The 26,446-nt window shown below is 37.8% G+C and overlaps 1 protein-coding gene across 3 annotated transcripts in view; it reads left to right on the top strand.

Annotated features, from left to right (window-relative positions):
• Positions 1-23,327, top strand: part of HIVEP1 (HIVEP zinc finger 1) — a 119,289-nt gene extending 95,962 nt beyond the window's left edge. The window contains exons 5-10 of one of the 3 annotated variants that reach the window (XM_084282893.1): positions 3,772-3,905; positions 5,190-5,365; positions 7,367-7,471; positions 16,761-17,278; positions 20,097-22,065; positions 23,210-23,327. In XM_084282893.1, coding sequence (XP_084139019.1) covers positions 3,772-3,905; positions 5,190-5,365; positions 7,367-7,471; positions 16,761-17,278; positions 20,097-21,266 — 2,103 coding nt within the window. In that variant the 3' untranslated portion in view covers positions 21,267-22,065; positions 23,210-23,327. Of the gene's footprint in view, positions 1-3,771; positions 3,906-5,189; positions 5,372-7,366; positions 7,472-16,760; positions 17,279-20,096; positions 22,094-23,209 lie in introns of those variants that run through there. The other 2 variants (XM_084282891.1, XM_084282892.1) reach the window with 2 other exon arrangements.
• The last annotated feature ends 3,119 nt before the right edge of the window (positions 23,328-26,446 follow it).

Genomic DNA, 26,446 nt, shown 5'->3' with positions numbered 1-26,446 from the left:
TGACCTGACAAAGAGCTCTAAGGGTCACTATAATACTGTTTATAAATAACAATAGAAATATGGTGTTGTTATCCCTCACCTCTTCTCTCACAGTCTCAGCCCTTTCCAGAGAGATGTGGAGCATTCTGCCAGGGGGCTTTAACTGCAGATCTCACAAAGATAAACCATCCCTAGTTTTGCCGCCAGAACCAAATCATGTTTACTGGGAGCTTACATTGCTGTATAACTGCTACTAATCACTGTCACAAAAAGGTAATTCCTTCAACAATAGAGACATGGGAAATGAAGAGAAGTGAACAAAATGGAAACAATAAGTAACCCTGGGACTTTGTTTTCTCTTCACAACTCACTGCTCAGAGGCAATAGGTGAAGTTGCCACGTTCCAGTGATTCAAAGAACAAACCACAAAGTGGGATTGTGAAAGAAGCTCCTGGAACGAACACAGCATGTTAAAATGTAACATGGGGTTCACTTGTATGGAAAAGGCTTATTTTATCTCCCTACTCCTTATTTTTTTAATGGTTTTATTCGTTAATATTGTTGCCAGTTTTTGTTGCCTGAAATCATTGGTGTTGCAACAGGAGCTCTGTCTCAAGCCTCTGCTTTGTTTTTTTTTGGCTTTTTTGTCTGAGGTGAGTTAGTAGCAACGTATGCCAGCATGAAGATCTCAAGGCATGAATAGGCTGAAGAATGGAAAGCTTCTACTAACTGGAAAGCTTTCCTTTCATGGACGATGGACCACAACTGTCCAACTCACCAACGGAAAGTAGTTAAATTCAGAAGATTTTTATGTGTAAACTAGGAAAATTTTAAAAAGTAAAAAAAAAAAAAAAGTAAAAAAGATATTAAAAACATTTCCCTCAATCCCTCAAGTGTCTGGGTGCCAGTTTGAAAAATGTTTAATGAATATTGTCTGAAATTTATAACTTCAATGATTCAGGCTCTGAGCATTTTTTGTGTGTGAGTGGTGGTTTTGTTTTTGTTTGTTTGTTTCCAAGGGATGCTGTAAAGTACCAGAAGTATCTATTGAACTCTTGTCTCTGGGCAGCCTAACAGCAGGGTTTTTTTTGTTGTTGTTTTTTGTTTTTTTTTCACCAGTTAAAACTGATATAAATCTGATATAAATATCAGTAATTGGAGACAGTAGAGTGAAATTGGAGCAAAACAAAGTAGAAATGAATCATGGTCTATGTCTCTGTAGTAGGAGAAAAAGAAGACTTAGAAGTGGAAGGTGTAAGCAATTGTGGAGAGGAAAATTTTACTGCACTGTCATTTTTTACCCTTCCCCCTGGTACGTGTGGGGTTTTGTTAGTTTTCAGGTGAGGTATGGTAAAGTACTTGCATGCGAAAAATCTATGCTGCTTAGAGACTGATCCCTCTTGAAAATTTACAGAGGGACACAAATCTCATTCAGCATCAGTGCGGATCTTTTCATAAAATTGAGCATGTTTTCTTCATTATCAGCGAGCACTTCTGTAGATATCTGTGACAAGCTCGATGTTTCTCTTAGAGCATTTCTGGAATGGCAGCATTTTGCATGTTTAAGACACTGAAACAGCTGCTAAAAATAGCATATAATCAGTAAATTAAAGTACATCAGTGGGAAGTAGATAATAATTTGAACTATGTTAGATTGTCTTATCTCTGTATATAATTGTTTGTATAAAAAAAAAAAAGGCCAAGAAGGGGATAGAATCCCAGAGCCTGGTGCTAGCTTTTGTACTCTAGGTACTTTTGTGAATATATAATATATAGTTTGGGTAACAACCTGGACCAGATACATCTGGTATCTTTCTTTTTCCCTTGTCTTTCCATTGTTGAAACATAAGTGTGGAAAAAAATACTGATCATTTAGCATCGAGAGATCAGGTACTTAAATGTTGCATTGTTTCAGATGCTGGGAATATTTATACAGTATTAGACTTATGGCATATATTCTTTTTTTTTTTTTTTTCTTTTTTTTTTTTCCCAGAACTCTTCTCCTTGTTAAATTATAAATGTCACCTTATTACTGTTTATTTACAGTGGAAACAAAAAGCAATTTCTATGTATATGATACAGGAACTACAAGTTGAGTTACAATTGAGTTGCAATTACCATAGCAAGCTTATCTTCTGCTATTTCATCCTAACCATCTTTTCCTCCACCTTGTTTGAATACTGTTAAAACATGCAGGGTGAAATTTCTTTCTTCCTACACACAGGCAGAGTTATGTGTGCTTTGGTAGGACTGCTCAGATGCTTGAAAATCCATCCAAAATCAGTCACAGGACCACATGAGAGCATATGGACTGGAGTGGTGCATGCAGCCTGTGCAGATTCCCGAGGATTTGAACCTGATAGGAAGTTGCTTTTCCTCTGATCCATATTAATTCCCCATCATCTCCATTCCTCCTCAGAGGGGAAGCAAATACGGTGGCAGAGATTGCAAGGAGGGTGATGGGTGAGAACAGGGTGCCAGGGCGATGTCACCCTTTGATGCATGTAATGACCAGTGTAAATCATCAGTCATTTTAAGGCACCCAGTGAAAGCCATTCCTCTTGCCAAGAATTCTCAAGCTTGCAGCATTAGGTTCTATAATGAGTAGAAAACATAAGGCCAGTCTTTTTTCTCCCATCATTTTATTCACTTATCAATATGAGCAAATGTGGCAATTATGCCAGCTATGTGGGTAGAACAGTTTATAAATACAGCAGTAATAATTGCTAGCTAATTGGATCTTTCCTTCATTGTTGCCCATTTTATAAATATCCCAGACTTGGAAGGAGTAGACTTTAAGTGTTGGGGGAATTCATCCTTTTTTTAAAAAAAAATAAATAATAATAATTAAAAATTTAAAAATTAATTAAAAAAAAAAAAAGTTCCTTAATTAAAATAAAAGGAAACTGAGAAATGTACTTTTGTTCTGCTAGACTGCTGGTAATCTTTTTCTAGTAATTTGGCCTGGTAGTGGTGGATAGCTGTGGAGTCCTGCTCTGGAAGAGTTCTGGAGTCCCTGTTAGCAACCTCACCAAACTGGGAAGAGCCAATCCCCACACCACAACAGGAGTGTTTTATGAAAAATATTAGAAAACAGAAATATTACCTGTTAGTATGTCTTCTCGGTCTACCCTTTTTCTTCTTTGCTGTGCTGCAGGAACGCAGCTCTTAGGACAAGGGAGTCCTTCACTGCCCATGCCCCTGGTAGCCATCAGGCAGCTGGAGCTGGGAAGGTGCTACTTAAATGACCAGGACTTGAGCCATGGGGAGAAAGCACTGCTAACTGTGCATGACCACTTCCTCCCTCCCTCTCTGTCAAGCTGTGCGGCACAGTATCCGATGCTGCCGCAGAGCCCTGCCTGCGTGGTCTGGTTGCTGCTTCTAGGGCAGGGGAGTTGGTCAGTCACCATTCAGGAGTCCGCTGGAAGCATCTTTTCTCTGTAATAGGCTATGTGTGAGGTTAAAAATGTCACCTCTGCTTTCCCAAAGGAAGGAAGAGGCATCTCCTATGGTATATTCAAAGCATTCCTGGTTTCCTACAGTGCCATAATCTCCATATAGATTTGCCAGTCCACGAATAGTCAGTGCATAGTAGATAAGTGTAGTGCATATTAAAGAAGTTTAGCCAAAGATGCTGTTTGATTCATGTATTTTAAAATTAAATATATATATATCAAAATGGTTGCTTGTAAAATGAATTATGTTTTTATTCCTAATACTTTGTATGTTTCAATGGTGTATGGAAGATACTAATTTTAATGATAGATGTGTGTATATCTCATTTTCTTTCAGCGAGCATTAAATAGAAAAAAAATGACTGCATCTGAATTCAGCAATAAGGAAAACTCTGAATCAAGTACTGAGCATGATAAAGAAAATTCCTTTAACAAAACTGAACCAAGAAGAGTGAAAATATTTGATGGAGGGCAAGTATTGTACTTTGTGTACTAGATACTGTTGGAAAAATATTTGTCTTCATTCTACACTTTGCAGAGATGTTGTTTCCTGTTAGATTTATTTTAGACAACAGTTCCTATACTGTGGTCTGTGGATGTTGGTTTATGTTTCTGAAAAAAATGGAAAGTCACCAGAAGCATGGAGCCATGAGAGTTGAGGGGACATTTTGAAATAAAGAACAATAGGCAGTGTGATTCATTTTTTTCCAAAGGGCAAACATTAATCAGCAGTAAAGACAGCTAGATACAGCCATAAATGTAGCCTATTTTCCTGTATTTCTCTTATGTGATAAATAATATGTATATATTCTGCCATAAGCTTGTATAATTATTGTCAGAGAGGATACAGTCTGGGACAGTCCAGTCGCTGTCTGGAGGTTGCAGAAGTCCTTGTCTGAAAAGTACTGTGGAAATACTTAACTGAGAGTTCCTGTCCACGCACTGCAATATTTTAAAATCAGTTGCCTGGTATGAGTAACAGTTGCTTTAGCCACAGTGTTGTGCCATGTACAACATCTAATAAAACATATTTTTTAGTTGGAAGATGTGCCAGTAACACTTCTAAAAGTTCTGAGTACAAATTGTATGTATTTTATTGTTCTAGTAATTGGTAATGGGCTCTAGGGCTTTCCGTTGATGGATTTTTGTTTTGAGCCCAGTCCAGGCTAGGAGTTAAGCTATTACCAGCCACCCAGGTAAAACATTGCTATGTGCCTCAGGTCAGCTCCAGACGTTGCAGGAACCAGGTCTCAGTTTGCTGCCCTTGACTAGAGAGGTGAATGGTGGAGTTCAGTCTAAGGGACTTTTTCCATCAAGAGACAGCCCCAAGAGGTTGAGTCCTGAGCACATCAACAGGAATGTTTAAAGACGTCCCCACTGTCATAACTGATGTTGTTCCTTCTCTGCATCCAGCACAGAGCATCAGAGATGCTCCTTTTAAAGCTTTCTCATGGTGCCCAAACTCGCTTCCAAGAGCTGACATTTTTTCAAAGTATATTCCCGTGTTGCAAAGAAGAAATTTGAAATCTTGAAATGCTTAGTATCAAATGGCATCTTTATTAAAAAAGATACACCATTAATCCTAAACAAGTCCATGATTATGAGCTTAAGAAATAAATGCACAAGTAGAAAATAGTTTCGTTTTGTTCTTTTCATATTTTACATATTTTTTTTAATTTAATAGGTTATGGTTGCTAACTAGATTTCTTTTTTCCTTTACACCTAATTCCCTTATTCTTTTGATACTGTTACTAGGTACAAGTCAAATGAAGATTATGTGTATGTTCGGGGGAGAGGAAGAGGGAAATACATCTGTGAGGAATGTGGAATACGTTGCAAGAAGCCCAGTATGCTGAAGAAGCATATTCGCACACATACAGATGTCCGTCCTTACCATTGCAATTACTGCAATTTCTCCTTCAAAACTAAAGGTAGAGGTTGGTTTTCAGTGTACATTTTTCCCCTTTTTTTCTTCATCGTTAAAGCACAACTCTTTTCTTCTCAAATTTGGCTACCTATAAGCCAAAGAAGTTGCTTCTTTGTGGAGTTTGTTGACTAACATTTCTAGGATTTGAAGTCTCTGATCTCCTTCTTTTCCTTTGTCTTCTGTATGCTTATTCAGATAATCACACCTTTATATGAACAAACTGTGTGGCATGTTGTGGAAGATAAGAAATTATGTTGGAAAAGGAAAATATGGTGAAAGTTATGTCCCTCCTGTGTAGGGATGTGAGCACAGTTTTAAGTCCCCACTGATGATCATTGGGACATGACATTGGCATATTTTGTACTCCTATTAGCACTCAATTTAAATGTTCCAGTCAGTAAATTGACATTTATTAAATTATTATATTAAAATGATTTCTGTCTCCTCAAAGGACAAAGTTCATTTTCCACTTGACCTTATAAGACCCAAAGATGGACCCCTACTTTCTAAAGCCTGTTTACACAAGTATGTAAATGCATCCAAATTTAAATAGGAGGTGAGAGACAGGATACGTTCATAGCCAAAATACTTTCAGTGAAAAATTCAAAGCAGTAAAGTTTTTCTGAGCTTTGAACATCTTTTAGTTATAATTCCCCCCAGCTATAACCTCAGAAATGTTTGTACTTTTAGTGGGCTTGAGACTACTCAGCAGTTAGGTGGAAAACTTTCAAGAAATAACACAGGATTGCAGAAAGTGGGATGGATATTTTTCAGATGTGTTCAAACCTAACACTGCTTCCTGACACTCTGGGGTGTCATATTGCTTTGTTGCACCATCTTTAAGATGAAATACTGGATTGTGAACCCAATAAATTCTGTTACAGTTTTTGCTGAGTAGGCTTGCTGGCCCAGTTCAGGTAATTGAGTTTTACCCATATAAAAATCTCCCTTGCTTCAGTTGTAGAAGATGCTTGTACTTGATTCCTGTTCTACAGTTGCTGTCGTGGCTGCTGCCATTACCAGCAAAGTTAGATGCAGAGCTGAGTGCTTGAAGCTTAGTAAACCACCCTTCATGAAAGAACAATGATTTCAAAGGCAGTAATTTCACACAGATGGTAATTTTGCTATTTGTGAGTCAATAGCAATACCATATAGCTTCATAAGAAGAAATTCAAAATTTGGGCTGAAGTCCTAACCTTATTTCAAAGTGGGAATTACATATTCTATAACTATAGTTATAGAATATGTAATTATGTAATAATTATGTAATTAATGTAATATGTAATATTCTATAACTATAGTGGGTGAATCTGTATTTCACCCACTGTAACTTTCATTTAAATGTCTCAAAGAAACTGTAAGATAATATTGTGTGAAGTGAGTTGTTACTTATATACATTCAACATACTCATCAATTATAACTCTCTAATCGATTTTAACTTTTTTTTGGATGATATTTGCCATACTTTCTTTCCAAAGGAAGAAGGAACAGTAGCTCATGGAGCCTCTCAGTAGATATGCGTTGATTTTTGAGATTGAAAGCAAGTATTTTCAGGCTCTTATTATGGATAAAATTAATCTCGTTGTTTAGGTTGGCAGTGGAAATGATAGATACCATCACATACTAAAAGAGCTGCAGGATATGAACTTTAGTTTCACATGGTAGTTTTCTGTCAATATAATTTTGAAGATTGAATCAGCCTTTATTTATATTTATCAGAAAGACTTGAGGGATGTTTTACACACATGCAAAATGCATCATTTTCTATGATTTCCACCCTATTCTATTTCAGTAAAGAACTGAGCCTGGGAACTAGTAGCATTCATGATGATGAATCTGCCATAGCCCTTGATAAACTTACATTGAGGGGTAAGGCTCTGTCAGGCGTTCAATTAAATTATACAGTTGGTTGTAAATGTAACTGAATGAGATGTGGATGTATGTATATTGGTGTATATTTGTATAGTCAAAGAGCATTTCATTTTTGGTTTCTTTTTTCCTAAGGAAATTTGACAAAACATATGAAGTCAAAGGCACATAGCAAGAAATGCATGGATTTGGGAGTCTCAGTAGGCTTAATAGATGACCAAGATGGAGAAGAAGAATTTGGTAAGAATTTAAAATCTTTTCTTTTCTGCATTGTGGTATTTATTTTATCATCCTGGTGTCTTACCCTTTCTTTTCCAAAGCTTTTAAATTCTTGTAGAGGGAAAAGATACAGTGATAAAAATCTTAGAAGCTAGTCAAAGAGAACAAAAAATATTGGAAAAACCTTCACCAAAATAAATGACAAACATATGCTAAACATACTTTGCTGCTGAATTTTTCACAGTGCTATGCAGTTTAACTTTATCAGTTTCACAGATAAATATGAGAAGATTGAAAGTACCAGAAGAACAGCTGTGTCTAGGGGGAAAAGAAAAGGAAAATGAAGTATTTTTTGAAAATAGTTGTGCATGAAATTGTCAAACTTTTGAATACAAATATGGTAAATTGTATCAATAACACACCCCACAGAAATACATATATTTGCTGAGTTCTTTGCACAGGCTTTTCAAGGAGGCTGATTATCTTCAGGTATAGAGTGCTGTCCTTCACAAATAATTGGGCATAAATCAACAGATTTTCAACCTGTTTTTCATCTTGACCTGTTCTACTCTTCCATTAGTGCCAAGAGTATTATCAAGATTACTTGTTAGCAATTGAAATTCTGCACTTTCTGCATACCGAGACAACTCTACTGAAAAGGAGGTGAGATTGAGGACAGTCAAGGAGGGCCACGCTGGGGTCATGTAGGCTTTGCTCAGCATGGTAAGAAAGATGTAGCTGCATCAGATGCAGTGAGATGTAAGACAGGTTTTTGTGTTAGGACTTCAATTTGGGTCTCAACGTGTCTTGATGCAGTGGAGGCATTTTCTGCTTCCTCCCACTTCTCAACAGGGATTTGAGTCCTGTTGCCTTGCCTTGTATTTTTTTTTTTTTTTTCCAGTGGAATAGTTTATTAGATTGTAGATGATGTTTTGAGAAACAAAAGCAGTGGGGTATTCATTTAAACAGTAAAGGGCAAGAAAGATAAATGCACTTGCTCCCATATGACAACTGCTAGTAGAATAAGAGAATCATCTTGAATCTAATTCTAAATTATGTTGGGTATATGACTCAACTAGGATGATTCAGTTCTAGGTATACAGTGCACTACATACTAATAAACTTGCATTTTCTATTTTTAGCATTGTTAGTTATATTCCTTTTTAGTAAGGTTAAAACCTTTTTCCCTTTTGCAATTGAGGTACCAAACAACACAAAAGATAGGCAGCAGGACAATTTACTATCCTTTCCTCATAAATAAACGGTGTTCATTAACATTTTCAGCATTTGCTTGACAGAAAAATTGTCACCACTTTTTTAAACATTATTCTGTAGCTTTCAACGTTTTATTCAGTTTTGTAAACCACAAAGTATGTCCATTTTCTAGGAACTGAAAATATTTTATTAAGTTGGTATTCCCAATTACATACTTGTGCAGTTATAATGTAATGGTTATTGTTTAAAATGTTGATTTTTCAGTAACATCCTGTAGAAATAAGCCATTTCAAACAGTTGTGGAAAGATTGTTCTTCTTTGTCTCTAGTACTATATAACTGAAAGTGTCCTTATATATTGTGTAATGGTCTATTACAGGTGTATTTAACCATACTATAAATATGCTATATATTCCCTGAAATACGTTCTTTGTTTCAGCACAGTAGTTACTTAGTAAATTAAAATATTGTATTTTGAGGAAAAACAAACAAAAACAACAAACAGGAAAAACAAAACAAAACAAAAAAAAACACAAAAGACAAACATTTGCTAGGGTTTGCCACTAATTGCATGAAATTATTCCAGAAATTCAATTTTTTTCAGTGCATTTTTTTTCCAAACAAAACAGGGAACACTTTTTTTGTTTGTTTGGTTGGTTGGTTGGTTGGTTGTTTTTTTTAACTGAGAACCCAGAAACAAACATCAATTTGGTGATGAAATCCCTACCTTTATGATCTATTCTAATCCTTATTTTATATGATCTGTTATGATCTTTATGATCCCTAAATGATCTGGCTCAGGTACCCATAGCAAAACCAGCTGTGCAGCACAAAGCTCAGCACAAAAAAATCCCATCCAAGAAGCAGGGTAATTAAGCCCATGACAAACACGTGTCTGCCACAGCCATCCCAGTCCAGCCTCTCTAGCTGCTGCACAACACAGTGTATTTACAATTATCGGTGGACATTCAATGAGTAGCCGTACACTTCAAAAATATGGTTTAATCTCTCAGCTTACCTAGCTGCATGGAAAGGTGTTTCTTATGATAATTCAGAAACTTCCTGTTGGCCCATCTTTAAAGCAGAGCCAGGAGGAAAACAAAAAGTGCAAATTATTTGCTTTTTTTTTTTTTAATTTTAGATGGTTCTGCTGTACTCTCTGAAATCCCGTACATACTAATCTTCTGGTTGCATTTGAATGTGACTGTTTTTTGAGGCATGTAGGCAGTCTCCTTGCGTAGTGAAAAGGTGGCTTCAACCACCTTTTGGCTCCCCTTCCGCAGGGCAACCTGGCAGGGTTCATCCGCAGGGCATCCCCTCTCCTGGCAGGGCAGGGCTCAGGGAAGGAGTTCCCTGCCAAAGCCAGAGGTCTGCGAGGTCCAGTGGCTTTCCTCAGTTGGAAAACAATGTGAGATGATGTGAAGAAAGGTACAGAAAATCTGATAAGAAAGAATTATGACCTCGGGGAAAAAAAAAATCTTTGCTGTAGGCTGTGCAAGGTTGGCTGGTTTCCTGACCTGCAGAATGTCTGTGTCTAGTTTCTTACCCAAATACTGATTATTCTTATGGCAATAGAAATGTCTACACCTTTCATTAAAATAACTAAGCTGTATATCTTCTGTCAGACTTTGAATTAGAGAATTCATTTCAGAGAGTTAGCAAGAAATTTAACAAAACCACCAACCTTTTACTGCTAAGGAATTTGGCAATTCTACTTTTATGCATTTTTTAAGCATAGTCATGATTTGAATGTATCAGATTTATATCAGAAGTTAGCTTAGCCCTGATGGTAGTACACATAATGAACACACACACATTGAGTAAGGAGTGCAAAACTGTACAATCCTGAACACGGGCATGCACACACCTGTTTTTTCAGTAATGTGAGAAGCTGAAATTTTGTTGTGCTGTCTCATCTAGGGAAAAAAAAAAAAAAAAGAGATGCCCTCTAGCTGTTGGAGAATATATGTGATCAGAGCTCTTAACATAGCATTCTTTGTATGTGGACTTGTCATCATCTGGGTATTAGTAAATACTTTCTGGCCTGGCTTTTTGTGTTTAAAACTATGCCCTTATCCATTTATCTTTCATCTTCTGCTCTGTGGAATGTTCTTGTCACCAAAATACAGGGTTACAATGTAAGGAATGTTAATATCTGAATTAAATTGTCAGATGAGGTGAACTGCTTAGTGTGATGGACTGCAACTGGGGATATCCTCTTTTGCTGTGTTAACATTTTGCTATGCAGTCTTAAAAACAGCAATTTGTCTTCAAATTAAAATAGTTATTAACTTTAAACTCATAATACTTCATATGTAAGCTAATGCATGAGTGGTAGGGTGTGCCTAAGTAAATGTGAAGATGAGTTATTAAATAATGAAGCCTGTAAATGGGGAGAACTTGTTTAAATTGTATATAGAAAACAATATCCAGAAACATTCCAGATGTACCTATAAGAAGGCCTAATTTTAAGTTTCATGTGTCTTACATAGATATATATCTACACATAGTATAAAACTCTCATTTTCTGCAATATTAAATAAACCCTTCTAAAGATACAGTGTTTCTAAGTTAATTAGCTATATATTATTATCATACTGGATCTTAAATTAGTTTCCATGGCTGTTCATTAGCTTAATCATGACTCACTGTGTTTTCACTGCACCTGCATATAAGTAAAAATAAATGAGAATTCTTGCAATAATATCCTCCTTTTGAAAGTAGAATGGAAAGCTGTTTCTGTGTAACTCACATGATTTTTTATTGTTATTTTTTTTTTAGTATCACTGCCTAGTCTTCAACTAGATGTATATTAAGTATGCTGGAGCCTTACACCTACAGCCTGAGAATAGACTAGCTAATGGTAGGGTGGATTTACAATATATAGGTTACCCTGGAAGATTTAGGCATAAATAATCTCTTTAAGGAAACAGAGATTACTCTTATTTTTTTAGGTTATTTTTACTTTATTTTCCGTACTCTTAGGAGTGAAAATCAAAAGCTCTTTTTTTTTTTTTCTTTCTTCTCATTTCTGAGGAGCACTGACTGTTACTAGTCTGAATTTAACCCAGTAGATGTCACTATGAGTCCTGTGTGGTGATGATGAGCAGTGGACAATAGCTGAAGCAAGACTGAAATCAGTCAAGTAAAGCCTGTGAAAGGACTTGAAAAGACAAGGAGACAACACATTTGGATATAGATGCTACCATTGTTTCACCCAGCAGTATTTTGTTTACCCTTACTTTTTAAAATTTGTTTGAATGGTTGTGGAACAGTTCGTTGCAAGAGTAATTCAATAGGCAAAAGGCAAATCTAAGGTTGTATTTGTTTAGAAAAATACAGAATGTGTTAATAACATACAGAACTTACTTTTAAGTTAAGGTTATATGATACTGTACTCAAAATATTTCTGCCTTTATTGTCATATTGTATATATATTTCTTAAATTTGATGGAGAAGAGAGAGAGAACAGATACATTGTTACTAAATGCTTTTATATAGATTTTATATTAATCTGTAACTGAAGACACTTACACCATTTGAGTTGATAAGCACTGCTTTGAATTACTCAAGTGCTAAGAGCCTATAGATTTAGTACAGAGAGAATCAATGATGGAAATAGGCAGTAGACAACAGATACTAAGTAAAATGTCTTTAATCTGTATAAGCAGATCTAATAGTGATACCTATACTTAGTCTAAGTACGTGTTTCCATTTGCTTAGAAACTCATAAAACTTACGCAATCTGGACTTATATTTTCACGGCTTCATGGCAATGAAAGAACACAAACAAACATTTTGCTCTTCATGTGAAAATCTGCCTAAATATGATCAAGTTATAAGCCATCAAACTCTGTCATTGGATTTGGTGCAGAAACCACTAAGCCTGTAGGACCAGGGCCTGATAAAACTGATCATATAATGGACTAATTGGTCATAATATGTCAATTAAAATTACAAACTCCTAAGTTTAGATTCTGAAGAACATTTCTACTGGTACTTTGCAATATAATAATAACTAGATGACCATTGTTAAAATCATGTACAATAAGGATTCACGCAGGAAAACCTTTGAAATAAAGAACTTTAAAGTACATAGAGAAAGCCCTGTATCAGGTACCTAATTCACAGCATTGCGAAAAAAGTAGCATATAGACTTACCAGACACAGGCTGTTTGCTAACGGACATATTAGGATGCCGATAACTCCGACTGATTCTATTGTGTTGAAGAACTTGAAGGGTTTTTCTTTCTTGCTTTGGGGTAAAGTATTATAACAGAGCCTTGGCCAATTAGCACAACACCATAAACAAAATACTTACCTGATTAACAATCTGAGGATTTAAGGACAAAAAAAATGAAGCAATAAGATATCTGGGTATGATTTTTGTGTTTACATCACTACATAGGATTAAAAATATTAATTGTATTAAATATGATTAAAGCTGGAATGCTAGCAAAATCCTCGATCAAAAATTGTGTTAGCCTTTCTAGTACACTTTTGTTTCCAGCTGTTACTAATTTTTGAAGCATTTTTGTCTATAGTCGAAAGTACAAAGTTTTCCTGCGAAGTCCAGAAAGTAAAGGGCTTAAAAGAAGAGATTGCAGCGGTTGGCAGAGGATGAGAGACATTCCTTACTCTTCCATAAGCAGTCTTTATCAAAAATTGAGGCTGTATTGAACAGTCTTTCTTCTAAGATGATAAGAGTTACAAATTTGAAGGAGAAGTAGAACATAGAACAGCTTTTCAGACATGAGAAATTACAGACATTCAGACATGAGAATTACAGGTTGGGTTCATGTAGGACTTTGGATATGCATTTTCAGTAATGTTTGCAAGCTTCCTAAGCAAAGGTTGGAAATGAGAGAAGGAAGGTGCTAGGAAAGTGCTCCGGGAGCCCCACTGGGGACTTGCTTTGCCTGATAGCAGATGCCTTGCTGAATGATATATGCAGAGTGACGTGGCTTTGGATCAGCCATGTGTTGAAGGAAAAGAGCCTTCCCTATTAAGTGTGAAACTTTTTTCCTTTGTGTTTTTTTTTTTTTCTTTCCTCTTAACAGGGAATTTTCACAGCACAAGCTATTTCCTTACGTGCTAGTGAATTTGAATTTATGACTTATCCTTTGCTCTAAAATATCCCACACTGATTTACAACCTCAAACAAAGTTGAACACAGAAGCAGTTCTGTTCCCTTTGGAAATTGAGTCATTTCTAGCTATATATATCAGCTACATAAGCATATGGTTGTAATTGTTCATAGTTTAAGATAGGAAGCAAACAATTATTTTTTTCCCAATTAAAAGTGCAAGGTGATCTGTAGTGGGCTGAGCACAGTTACCAAAATGGAACTGGGCCAGAACTCCGTGGTTAACAAGATGGTGCTTGGGAAAGAGTCTTTCACTGTAATGAGTAGTCACAGCTTCGATACCTTCTTTGGGTAGACCCATAACCTCCCTGGTTCCTCTGACACCTCAAACTCCAGAATCAGGTCCTCACACAATTCCACCTCTGTACAGTGAAGCTTAAAGGGATCGCTTGCAGAAAAGTTTGGGCACCTCTTGTTTCAGAAGACATACAGGGGTATAGAAGGAAGAGCAGTCCATTTTGCATTGCCAGAGAAAGAAAACAGATTTGGGTTTTCTTGGTTGTTTTGTTTGTTTGTTTTTCATCTGATGTTTCCAAAACAGTGTGAGAGTAAGGGAACCACATTCATTACTGTCACCTCACCCACATTGCAGGCGCTGGCCTCAGGTAACCACACTTAAATAGAAGCTGGCAAACTCATAAAGGGTGGAGGTAAGCAGGGAAACAATAGAGGGAAATGATATCCCACAGAGGGATTCCTTTAAGGAATCTGTACCATGCGTGGTTCCCCTTTTCCCTTTCCATGTTTTTTTTTTTTTTCTAGAAGGCACATGCAAAAAAATATATACATAAGCAATGTTTTGTAATAAATCCTGGTGTGCTTTTAAATGTTGATTTTGAAAGGGTAGTTTCATATTATAAATCAGGGAATGTTTGAGCGTGTATTTTCCCTTTAAAAATGTGGCATCACTCTAATCATTTCAGGTTGTTTCTTTTGCCAGTGGAGATAGTCATTCATGATGGAAGTCAACTTCATAGAAAATGTGATTCATGTAGAGAGAGGGAAAGAAAAGAAAAGAAGCAGTAGGATTTCCCAGAGGAAATATAGGTATGTGATGTTAGTAAAGAGAAGAGTACCCTACAGTGAGATCAAAATAGAGAGGAAGTCCAGTCTGAAACCCAAGACTTTGTAACGCTCCATGCGTTATTTTAGAAGTTGCAAGAAATGTGTTACCCTTTAGATGTAGCACATGGAGAAATTTTCAACATCTGTTGCAGAGGCACTGAGTTCCATTCAGAACTCAAACATATGTGGAGGTTCTAACATTTTAGATTTGTTTGCTTTGCAAATTACTGTTGAAGAAATGTTTGTATGAGGAAGAGAAATGACAGAAATACAGAGAAAAACTGTTAAACAACTCTGTGTGGTTTTGCTAATAACATCTTTAACAATCCTACTTCTGATATTTTGGGAATGGACTTTTCTGAATTAATTTTTCCACTAAAATGTACTTTGTTCTCTAACAGCTTTGTCTGTAGATGAGAATTTTAAATGAAGACTATATAAAATCCTAAAAAACATTTTTGTTCCCACCATTCCAATGACCTAGAGGATTTAGCATATTTTTAATAACATTTCAGTTTCATGCCTGCTGTAGTAAATGTAGAAAATCTATAGTTTCTATATTTAGTTAATATACAAATTACTGTGTAGGCAAAGAGGGGCAAAGTCACTACAGGGGAGTTTTTTCAAAGAAGCTATTAGTCTTGTTCCTAATTGCACTGCTCATTTGAAAGGCTTATAGTGGTAGGTAGTTTTTTGAGAGGTAGCTCAATTAAACCCATTTATTTTACCTGGAGCTCAAGATGCTTATTTTGGTTTTGGTAGCATAGGAGCCTAATATATTTGTCATACCTTCTCCTTCTTGTAAAAGTCTCATTTTTCTCAGGGTCATTCATTCTGATGGTAAGCTACTGCAAAGATTTCCCTAGAACAGGACCTCTTATTTTAGCTAACCAGCTGCCACTTATTTTGCAGAGCCAAATGATTTTTATGCTGGTATTTTTGGGGGGGAGCTTAGCAGACAGACCTTTAATCAAATACGAAATATTAGTGCATCCAAAGCATTTTGTCTTCTATAAAATGTGATCCCAGACAGTCTGGCTTGGAATCAGATACAGCAGATGAGATTTTGTCTCTTTACTAGAGAAGATTCTTTCTTTCCAAGTTATGATATAAAAGGAGGTTAAAAGCTGCAGTAGAGCTATATTTTGTAGAAAAATGTACCAATAGACAGCAGAAAGTATTTGATCCAGTTTGGCTTTAAGACATGAAGTCAGGAGAGCTTCTTCTTATGAATAAAATTTCATGCATTAGTAAGTTTTTATACTTACTAATGCATGAAATTTCTTGCCTCCTAAGACATCTTTGGTGACTTGCTCATAATCCTTTCAAAACAGCGAAGTGAAGAAATCTGGTATGGTCTAATTTTGATCTCTTGCCTGTTAATGAGACAGATTCCTGACTAACAGCCTCCAGTCTTTCTGTCTGTATCTTTTGAAAATTTTTGCAGCAGTGATTCATATTAGGTACAAGGACACCCACTTATGAGTCAGAACCAGCTAGAGAATATCCCACAGTGAAGGTTGGCAGACAAGCTTCGTATGTCGTCACTAGGAGCCTAATGAAGCAGGAATATGCTTGCTTCTCCTCAAGCGAAAGAGTGAAGGGTGACTTTGAGCAAACAACTATACATAGCTTAAAACAGCCAAATACAAAAGGTTGAAAACAACACAAAAACAGAAGATGAAAGATTATGTAACTGTAGAATTAAATATGTACACTGAAAAATCAAAGTGACAATTTTCTTGGTTGTTTTGATGCAATGGGAAGTGACTGAAAAATGCACATGTCCTGAGTTTTTTTGGTGTTTCTACCTTTTACCCTTCTACCTCTTTCCTAATCTGTCTGCAACCTTCATTAGCTTAACTTTTAATTCTCACTTTTGCAGGTGAGAAACAAAGATTTGGCTGTGACCGGTCAGGGTTTGATGCAGAGGAGTCTGATGGTGCAGATGAAGATGAAAATGACAACGAAGATGATGATGAAGACAGCCAAGCCGAGTCAGTCCTATCCACAACCCCCTCAGTGACAGCCAGCCCCCAGCATCACCCCTCTCGACACGGCCTGCAGGATGCCACAAGTGCTGATGAAGATACCAGACTGCCAGACTGCTTTGCTGGGGTTCACACAGACTCGATGGATGGTCTACCGAAAGCACTGCTGACAAAGATGACTGTCCTTAGCACGGTGCAGTCAATTAGCAGGACCTCCAGGTCGCCAGTAGAGTTCTCCCACCAGGAAGCACATGAGGATAAAGCCCAGGAGAGAGGAGCAGGTCCCCAAAATGCTAGTGCTATGCTGGCAGATGTCGCTCCTACATCTCCAGGTCACCAGATGTCCGTGGATTACCCTGATCCAGAAGCAGCTATGGGCCACTCCTTAGTATCAACTGCAGTTCTTACAAAGGTAGGAGTGTCCAATTCGGGGGGAGAGAATAGGATTTTAAAGATCATTTTAGAGACTTTTCAGAGATCAAAATGTTTGCCTTTCCCTGTATTCTTAGAGTTGTTGGCTGATGCTTTAAAAGAGTTGAAAGTGATTGAAGTACAGGCTGTAGAAACAACAATGTCGTGGGAGCACTGTTTTTTAAAATTCTGTAATTTTGATACAAAGGATTACTTGGAACAAGGTCATTTCAGCTGAAGTCTGGAACTGGTAGATTGTGTTACTAATGAGAAGGGATATAACAGATATGTGGAATGAACATATGGTTGTGGTTATGAAGTTTTCAGTGGAAAGTGATAGAATTCAGAAGTCATTTCACTTCGAAATATGACAACAGAATTATTGGTAACTCCTAAGGGAAATTAATCTAGTCCCAAAGGTTTCTGCCTTATCACTGTAAAAAAAAATAAAAATGTGCAGTTGTTTATCTCTCCTCCAAATATGCTTAAGCAGTAGATCCTTTCTAATTGAAAGGATCACCATATGTTCAAGGAAGCTAGGAGATTGCCCTTGCACAATAGCAAAAGGAGAGACAAACACAGATCCGAGATCTGAGTTCCCAATGCCATCAGTTTTCCCCAAACTGAAAGAATGTTTTGGTAACAAAAGAACTGATTGCCCGTGCCTATTCTAGACATAGAGCTCTTCAGAGCATGAGGAAAGACGAGGTCAGTCTATGCGCAGGACTGCAGGTGTATTCAGTAATGTTTGCAACCGGTGCTGGAAAGCACAGAGGGAAACCAAAGGAAACTGGCAGGTATTAGGGATTTTACAATTCAACAATATTTTAATGGACTTTAATGGGGACATTTTAAATCATACACTTGATTGATCCTAATGATATCTCTTGAAAGTTTTGAATTCTTGCTGCGACCATGAAGGCAGTAGGGCTTCCCAGAGTAGTGTTCAGAAAAATGTGATGCAGAATATTCAATGGTTTAAAATAAAGGAGTAATTACTGCATTCTCTGTGATGAATTTACAAGCATTATATGCATGCAGTTACAGAAAAATAAGCAACAGGAAATTTTCAAAAGCATAAACAGTAAGTAAAAATTTCATTATAGTTTAAGTACTCAGTAGCTTGTTTGTTCTTTGAAAATCTCTTCTACTGAATTTATTTAAAAAATAAGAGAATGAACTGTGGACAAGGAAAATAAGTAAAAATTATTGCTGCATTTCGTTGTATGACACATGTTCGTTCCTACTGGTAAGAACTGTGAGTCCATGTAGTAGGTTTGAGTTGGAGCGATTTTGTAGTAGGATAGGGAATAAAATGCATTGGTCTCTGGTCACTGCAGCCAGCTTCCACAAAAGGTAGGAACATAATATTTGTGTTTTGTATTTTCAGCTGTTGCCAATAGATACCAAAAGGACATTTGACAGATTTTACTCTCTCGTCAGATAGAACCACTGAAGGCTTAAGAAAATATTCACAGAAATGAAAGTGTTAAAAGGCCTTTTTTAATATAGCTGTAATGATTCTCCACATTAATATATAAAAGTCATGTATATGAATATACAAGGCAGTAATTCCTTATGAGTCAACCATCTCCTTTCCTAGACCAAATGAAAATGGTATCTGTGGGTCTGATATTTAATCTATACTCTGCTCCTGTTGTGTGTATTTGTGGATCCAACCTCTTGCCATCGAGACAAGGGGTCAAGAAAGTTCAGGGAGGCTGTGTGTTCCCTCAGAAACACCTGTATCAGCTTAATGAGGATTTCTTGTGAGCTGTCATACAGTACTTAATCCTTAGATAGATTATGACTTCCTTCTGCCATGTGTCTTCCCATTTAGACTGTATGACACTGCATGGTCAATAGATTGTGTTCTCCTTTAACCAATACATTTCCTACTAGCAGTTTTCAAAAGCATTTCTGTTACTATTTTGTTTTTGTGCCTGCTCTAGAGTGTTCTTCAGAGTTTGGTCAAAGCCACAGAATTACTATTTAGGACTATACAAACCAAATTAATATTGCACTACTCTTTATGTATTGGAATACGCCTACAATGAAAAGATATTGCAAGACTGCAATTGCAGTTTAAGACTTCTTGTTTTAGGTGTTTTTAGGAAAGGAGTTGCCAGCCTTGGTCAGTAACAGAGGCTGTATGAGAAGAAAAGGGAGCATATAATACGATTATTGGTCCAGGTCTGTGCATGGAATCAAGGCAAGCTGGGGCAGCTATGGGATGTGGATCCTTAATATCACTCCAGTATTCATCAGTCACATCAGCCTCCATGGATGCTGCAGTTGTCATCCTTCTCTTGTAATTTCTTATTACCTATTTTCCGGTTTAGAATAATACATGGATAAACATGCTGTAATGCTGTCCTTGCCTTTCAGAGGCTGCAGTGCCTCCAGTAAAGGATCTTGGTGCATCAAAAATGCCAGTCTATTTAACCATTTTGCCTGAGGTGTTTTCCACAATAAACAGCTCTCCAAAGCCTTCTCCCTCTTAAAAAAAAAAAAAATGTGAAACATGTACAGAGGATATTCAACAATGTTCTTGAGTACTGGTGCTCAAGAGAAATGAGCCAGGGTAATTGTGAGAGGAAAATTCAATTAGTGGGTGAGGAAGGAGTTGAAAAAATAAAGGAAGGAAATTAGTTCATTGTTCAAGCTGGGCAGCATTTACTCTGAACCAGTTTCTTGTTGTTTTTTTCTAAAAGGGAGTGCGAGAGGGTGGGCAGCATGCCAGGCTACCTCACATTTCCATGTAACTGCAGGGGTAGTGGTGGCCGTCCTGTTAACACGTCTCTCTTGTCCTCTCCCAGAGCACGTCCTCCACCAGCTCCCCCTCATCACCCACAGACCGGGGCGTGCGGACCACAGCGGCATCGCCCTATGCTGAAATCCCAGAAGAGAAGCCGCCCAGGTGCCCGCCACGTGCTGCCAAGTTGAGGACTCCCCAGACCCACCTCTTCAGCCACCTCCCGCTGCATTCGCAGCAGCAAGCCAAGGCGCCCTACAGCATGGTACCGGTAGGGGGTCTTCAAGTGGTCCCCGCCGGCCTGGCCACCTACTCCACCTTTGTGCCAATTCAGGCAGGGCCAGTGCAGCTCACCATTCCCGCTGTCGGTGTAATCCACAGAACTACAGGCGCCCTCGGCGAGGCGGGTTGCGCTACTTCTAGCACTGCCGCGAATCCTGTCGGGGTTGCCGAAGTGAACAGCGTCGTGCCATGTATTCCCATTGGACAGATCAACGTGCCAGGCATCCAGGGTCTCAACACGCCCAACCTGCAGCCTCTTCCACCCCTCAGCATGGAGACGGTGAATGTCTTAGGCCTGACAAATACGAACATAGCCCCCCAGATGCACCCTCCAGGAATTACTCTGAATGCTGTGGGCCTCCAGGTTTTGGCTGCCAGCGCTTCCCCGCAGGGCAACCCCAGCCCTCAGGCACACATCCCGGGCTTGCAGATACTGAACATCGCCTTGCCTGCCCTCATCCCCTCCGTCAGTCCGGTCAGCACAGATGGGCAGGGACCCTCTGAAACACCAGCCACAGGCAGCAAAGCCAATGACGTTCCACAAGAGCCTGTTCCTGCCAGCTTCCCCACCATCAGCAAGGTGGCCAGGGCTGCTTCTCCTCAGGTGGTCCCCAGTGGCCAGCGGTACAGCGGGAAGAGCCTTGCAGAGCCTGCCTCTGCGAGTGACTATGAAAGACTCAACAGACCGGGGAAAGCAGATGCTGAAAAGACTGACCTCTCAAACCATGTCAAGCCAAAGTGCAACATCTCTTCGGTACAAGTCAAAAGGGCTTCTCCGGCAGAGCCCTGCTTAAAGGTGAATTCTGACGTTTTGAGCAAGTCCCCGGTCCATCAAACTGTCTCTCCGGATAGACAGGTACACAGGCCAACAGCATTGCCCCGGAGGCAAAATACGGTGCAGTTTAGTGATGGCAGCAGTGACGATGAGGATAGACTTGTAATAGCAACCTAGTTTTTGTTTTCCATTGTGTTTCTTTTTTTTTTTTTTTATAACACTTACAGGTTTCTTTGCAAACCTTCCTTTCCTTAAAGCACATTTTTCTGACACAAACTCATTACTAATATTTGTGCAATCATGAACTCTTGACCAATAATTGTTGTTTCTTGTCAGCTCCAGCCATTTTTGTACATGTTGTATAGACAATTGTGCCTTTTTGGAGTTTTATGTTTAGAAACTTGTACAGATTGTTGAATATATATATATAAAATATATATATATAAAATATGTATATTAAAACCAGGTAGTTGCTTGTGTTTAGTAAGTAAACATCTTATGTCAGATAAATAAAGGATTAAATTATATGTTGCACTGTTAAATGTAAATTTTTATGGCTGTGGGACAAAGTTTCTGTGTACAGATCTAGTATGTAAAACTCCATATTTATTGTATCCATATTAGTCTTGGAAAAGGGTCTGTCCATCTTTCTTGTGTAAGACGGTAGCTTTACACTTCAAAGAGAAATACAGTATCTGTGTTATGAAATATTACAGTAAAATTTTGTTTACTGACTTTACCATTGCTTACGTTGTACCTTCTTGATGCAGCCTAGTAGGTGGAGAGGCACTCGATTCATTCATTGTAGTATCGTTCCAATTGCTTGCAGCTTGAAAGGATTTGCTGATGGTATATATCCACGTTTTCATCTGCCATAAGAGAAAGAGTATGTTCTTCAGGCACTTGGAGGAGAACCTTCCATTTCAAAACATCGGTGATGATAAAGTGGGGAGGGAATCCTTCAACTTTTTGTACAGTGAGCATCCATCTGCCCCATTTTTTCTTCTTCATAACTGAAAATTTTAAAACTTCCCTGAGGGAAAATAGCAAGAGGGTCAAGATGAAATATTTTTCATTTGTAATCTTGAACTATAAAGCCATTTTTTATCAAAATTAAAATATTGTTAAGCAAGAAAATAATAATTTTGTGTGTTCTTAATTGCAAAACTTGCCAAGATGTTAGTTAAAATGCCACTTGCTGTAGTAAGGATTTTGCATTACAAATTACTATCAGCTTCTGATAAGACTTCATTTCAGGTAGTCTTCATTTACAGCTAGACAAAGTTAATTGCTCCCTAAATATGGCTTTGTCTTACTCATTCAGGGAAAAAAAAAAAAAAAAAAGAAAGAAAGAAAGAAAGAGAGTTTTTACGCATACAATTAACATGCCGTTATATCAACAAACTCATTATTATGGGCATCCAAGGCATGGATGGATCCCAGAATAATGCAGCTGGAATGCAATTTGAAGTTACCATGAAATTTTTAATGTGTTCAGCTGCTTCAAGAAAGAAGTCTGACATGCTGTAGGGCCACACATCCATGGAAGTTTCATATTGACCTGGGATTCATGCTGTAATTTTCAAATCCAGTTGTTTTTTCTGCTATGCCCTAACGTTGCATTCTTGCAAAAGTTTATAAAATCAATTTAACAAACAAGTTCCAGTAGAAAACTCGAAGATGCAAATTAAAAGCAGCATCACCTTTGTGAAAATAACAAGGATGAGCACACATAAAACAGCTGGAGGAAAAGGGTGGGAAGCAAAGCTTGAAAACATCAGGAATGAAGCTGAATGTGAGCTAGGCTGTGTTGTTCACAGATTAACTCCCATATCCAGCTCAAAGAGGTAATTCATACCTCATATCACTTGTATGCAAGAACAGCAATATTCAAGATCCTACCTTACTTCGGCTTTTGTACTATACTCACGTTGTACCCATTACATTATTCCATTACAGTGTGTTGTAAACTGTAGGCGATGTTGAGTGAGTTTATTAACTTTCAGAAAGAGCACTTCAGGACCAGAAAATCATTTATATTACTGTTATTATCATCGAATTGTACTAGTCCAGCAATTAGAAATGCACGTACTAGAAAGGAGAAATTACTCTTGTTTCAGACATGAATGTTCATATAATTCCTGATTGTGTGGAGCCTCAATGAGGCCTGAGCACCTGAACTACAATGCGCTCCCAACGCACTTTGAAGTTAGTGAGAGTTAAGAGTACTCAGCGCCACACAGCATTGGACTTCAAAGTTGTGAGTGTCTTGTGTGCTACCACTGTAAAATGTCACTGTGCTTTTTTATGTTATTTTTATATGTGTGTAGTGATGTCAAGATGTCTTGCATCGTTATCATTTATACTAAATGTGTGAAATTACCTCAACCAGCCAAGTTAAACAAACCCATTGCTGAATTACATATGCTTTGAGAGCCTGCAACTGACTTGTGCTAGTGGAACTAAGTGAAGGCTTACTGTTACAGAACTCTAGCAATTTGCATTAGTTTTAGCTTCTTTAAAATGGACGCATACCTGTAAACTAAAACTATGCTGATTAATTTGAGCCTGTTTGTCTACAGCATGACCAAAAAAAGGTTTACAGCAATGTGAAACTATCCAAAAATTTTAATGCTATCACAAGAGTTAGTATTTCTCTGAATTTTATAAGGAAGCAGTGAGAAAGAAAGTGCTGTTCCACATGCCCTGAAGTCCTGATTTTACTAACCATTTAGAAACTCTGGAGATTTGCTGTGTACACATTTTAAATATTTATTTGACTAGCAATTTTGTGTGCTCATTTTCTAAGTTTTAATTTCAGGAAATACTGTACTAGCACATAGAGGCAGACAAATTCAACCTGGTGAATCAGACTATCTACATGTTTCTCTTTTCTTTGTAGGTGTTTTGAAGACATCAGGTCAACAGATGGAAGCAATACCTTGAAGAATAGGAATGACAAGACAACAGATTATGTCATAATGAGGAAAGTTATGACGTGTATCGTTTGGTAAGTCAACAATAATAAAAGAATTCATTTGTAGCAGGATCTCTGCTAACAATGAAGATGAGTGGGTAGCTGTACATATCTCCTTTTTCAAATGGAGTGGGAGGACATCATACTTTTCTAGAAGATAGGTGTTTATCCTCCTGAATATTGTACTGTTTCCCTTCCTTCAAATATGTTTTAAAATGAGCATTCATTGTCATGCCTCTACAGCATTGGGCAACAGGAAAAAAAATAATCTAGGAGTATGACCAGACTGGAGAGAAGGCCACACTCCCTACCTCTCATCCATCAGTGCCTTTCTGCCTCCTTTTAATAATGTGTGTAACCAACATCTATACTGTACATCAGCACACAGAGGATTTGCATGTCAACTGCATTGACACAAACGTAGAACATTGTGCTAGCAAGTATATTTTCAATCCAAATTAATTTTTTTTTTTTTTTTCCATTTGTACTGCATCGTTGTTTTCTTGTTTAGAGTCATTAGTGGTAGGAAACTTACACTCCCCTTGCTGCAGGGATTCTTCTGCTTGAGTCAGTAGCAAATAGCTCAGAGATTTGCCAGTGCAGGATTAGGCTGCTCTTCAGATGGTGTGAATTATCACAGCTGAACTGGAGTAAATAGCACAGGGGCGTTTTACTCAGGGATCAATTTTTAACGACTGTCGGACACCCTCTGGCAAACAAAGCACAGCTGTTCAAACATGAAAAGGCCAGGGCAAGTGTCACTTCTCAGTGCACCCAGGCACAGTCTGGCATCATCACACAACTTGTTCTCATCAAGGGGCTGTAAGCAGGTGCTACCTAAAGTCTGGGCACAAGTACAGCTACATTAAGGACATGGCATGGTGAGCTTCTGTGAGAGCCCTCCCTAGAAAAAGAATGAGGCAGTAGAGTGTACCTCTACTCTTTTAGCTTGGACTGCAATTGATTTCTCATTGCAGGATATGATGTTTGTTGGTAAGGCGGTTATCTGATTTTGAAGGCGACTTGTTCCTTTGCTGTCCATGTGACAGCATTGATTTTGGAATAGGTACCTTATTAAATGTGTCCACGTTCTGCATTTGGGCTTAATAAGCTACAGCATGGCCTACCTGTTGCTTCTTAGGACAAGACCTAAAACAGAGGCAACCACTTTTGTTGTAACTGGCCTTAGATCTCTCGGTTTATATAGCATTACATCCCCAGATATAAATCCCAGCCTCTGGGCTGTAGTTCAAATAAGATAAACTTGCTAGGTGCGGGGTTTCTGTGGCTGTGTCAATTACTGTTCTAGTTTACACTTCTGCACTTTTCACATTCTCAAAGAACTTGCTGTAGCTTTTGGGTTGATGTGAATTATGCCCTGAGGCCAGAGCAGCACACATTTGGCCTGTATCAGCCAGTCCCCCATCAGAAAGTCTGTGAGCAGCACTTTGAACCCACACGAATTCAAAGGCACATCACATGCATTTCATCTCTGATTGCATACTTTGGCTGAGCACCACCTGGCCAACCCCAAAAACAAACATATACTGTGTCTTACACTCAACTAAACATGTTCTATATCGGTTCTTAATAAACAGATTTATCTTGCCTTGACTTTACTGACATGTATCTTAAACTGAACATAAAATGAATTTAATTATACTTCTTTTTCCAGAAGCCCTCATTTTTACAAGATAATCTTCACCAAGGTTTTATAAACACTTCTGTTTAAACCTGTAAATTGCCTGTCAAACACATGTTTAGTATGGGGATGGTTTCATCAAAACAGAAGAAAAAAAAGATCTGTTTTAGCATGAGTGACTTGCCATAAGCCAGGGAAATCAAATAATCTACAAGTAGGAGTACTTGCTCAAGATAGCCTTCAGCTAATTTATCCAACAGGCCCCTGCTTCTGTTGCTTTTGAAAGATCTTCTGAGACCAGTAGCAGGGAATCCTTACATTGCTTTCAGGCTTTATACTTTCAGGCTTTATAAGATGAACACTAGGTGTCATCCATTGTAGACTGTTGTGGTTAGTCTCTAGTTGTGAATATTAAATTATAAATGTCTTTAAAAAACGTGGCTGAAATTGTCATGTCTTAAGGAATTTTCCTTTGCCTAGATGGGGTCACCATATGTATGGATGGCCATTTTCAATTATATTTAAAAAATACCAGAGACTTGGATCACATAGAAAAAAACATTTATGGGTTTTATGTTGAATGTGAGACCACTGTCAAAGGTTTGGATTGCTAACATAACATTGGATTGCTAACTCTGTTGTTGGCTAAGGATAAAAACAGGCTACTTTAAAATACTTAAGACTGATTATTAGATAACTTTAAGTGGAATGTCAGTGGGTGGATGAGCAAACAGCAAC

The sequence above is a fragment of the Netta rufina genome (assembly GCF_964035555.1).
Source record: "Netta rufina genome assembly, chromosome: 2".
Classification (NCBI taxonomy): domain Eukaryota; kingdom Metazoa; phylum Chordata; class Aves; order Anseriformes; family Anatidae; genus Netta; species Netta rufina.
Note: the sequence above shows the minus strand (reverse complement) of the source record. Positions and strands in the feature narration are given on the sequence as shown.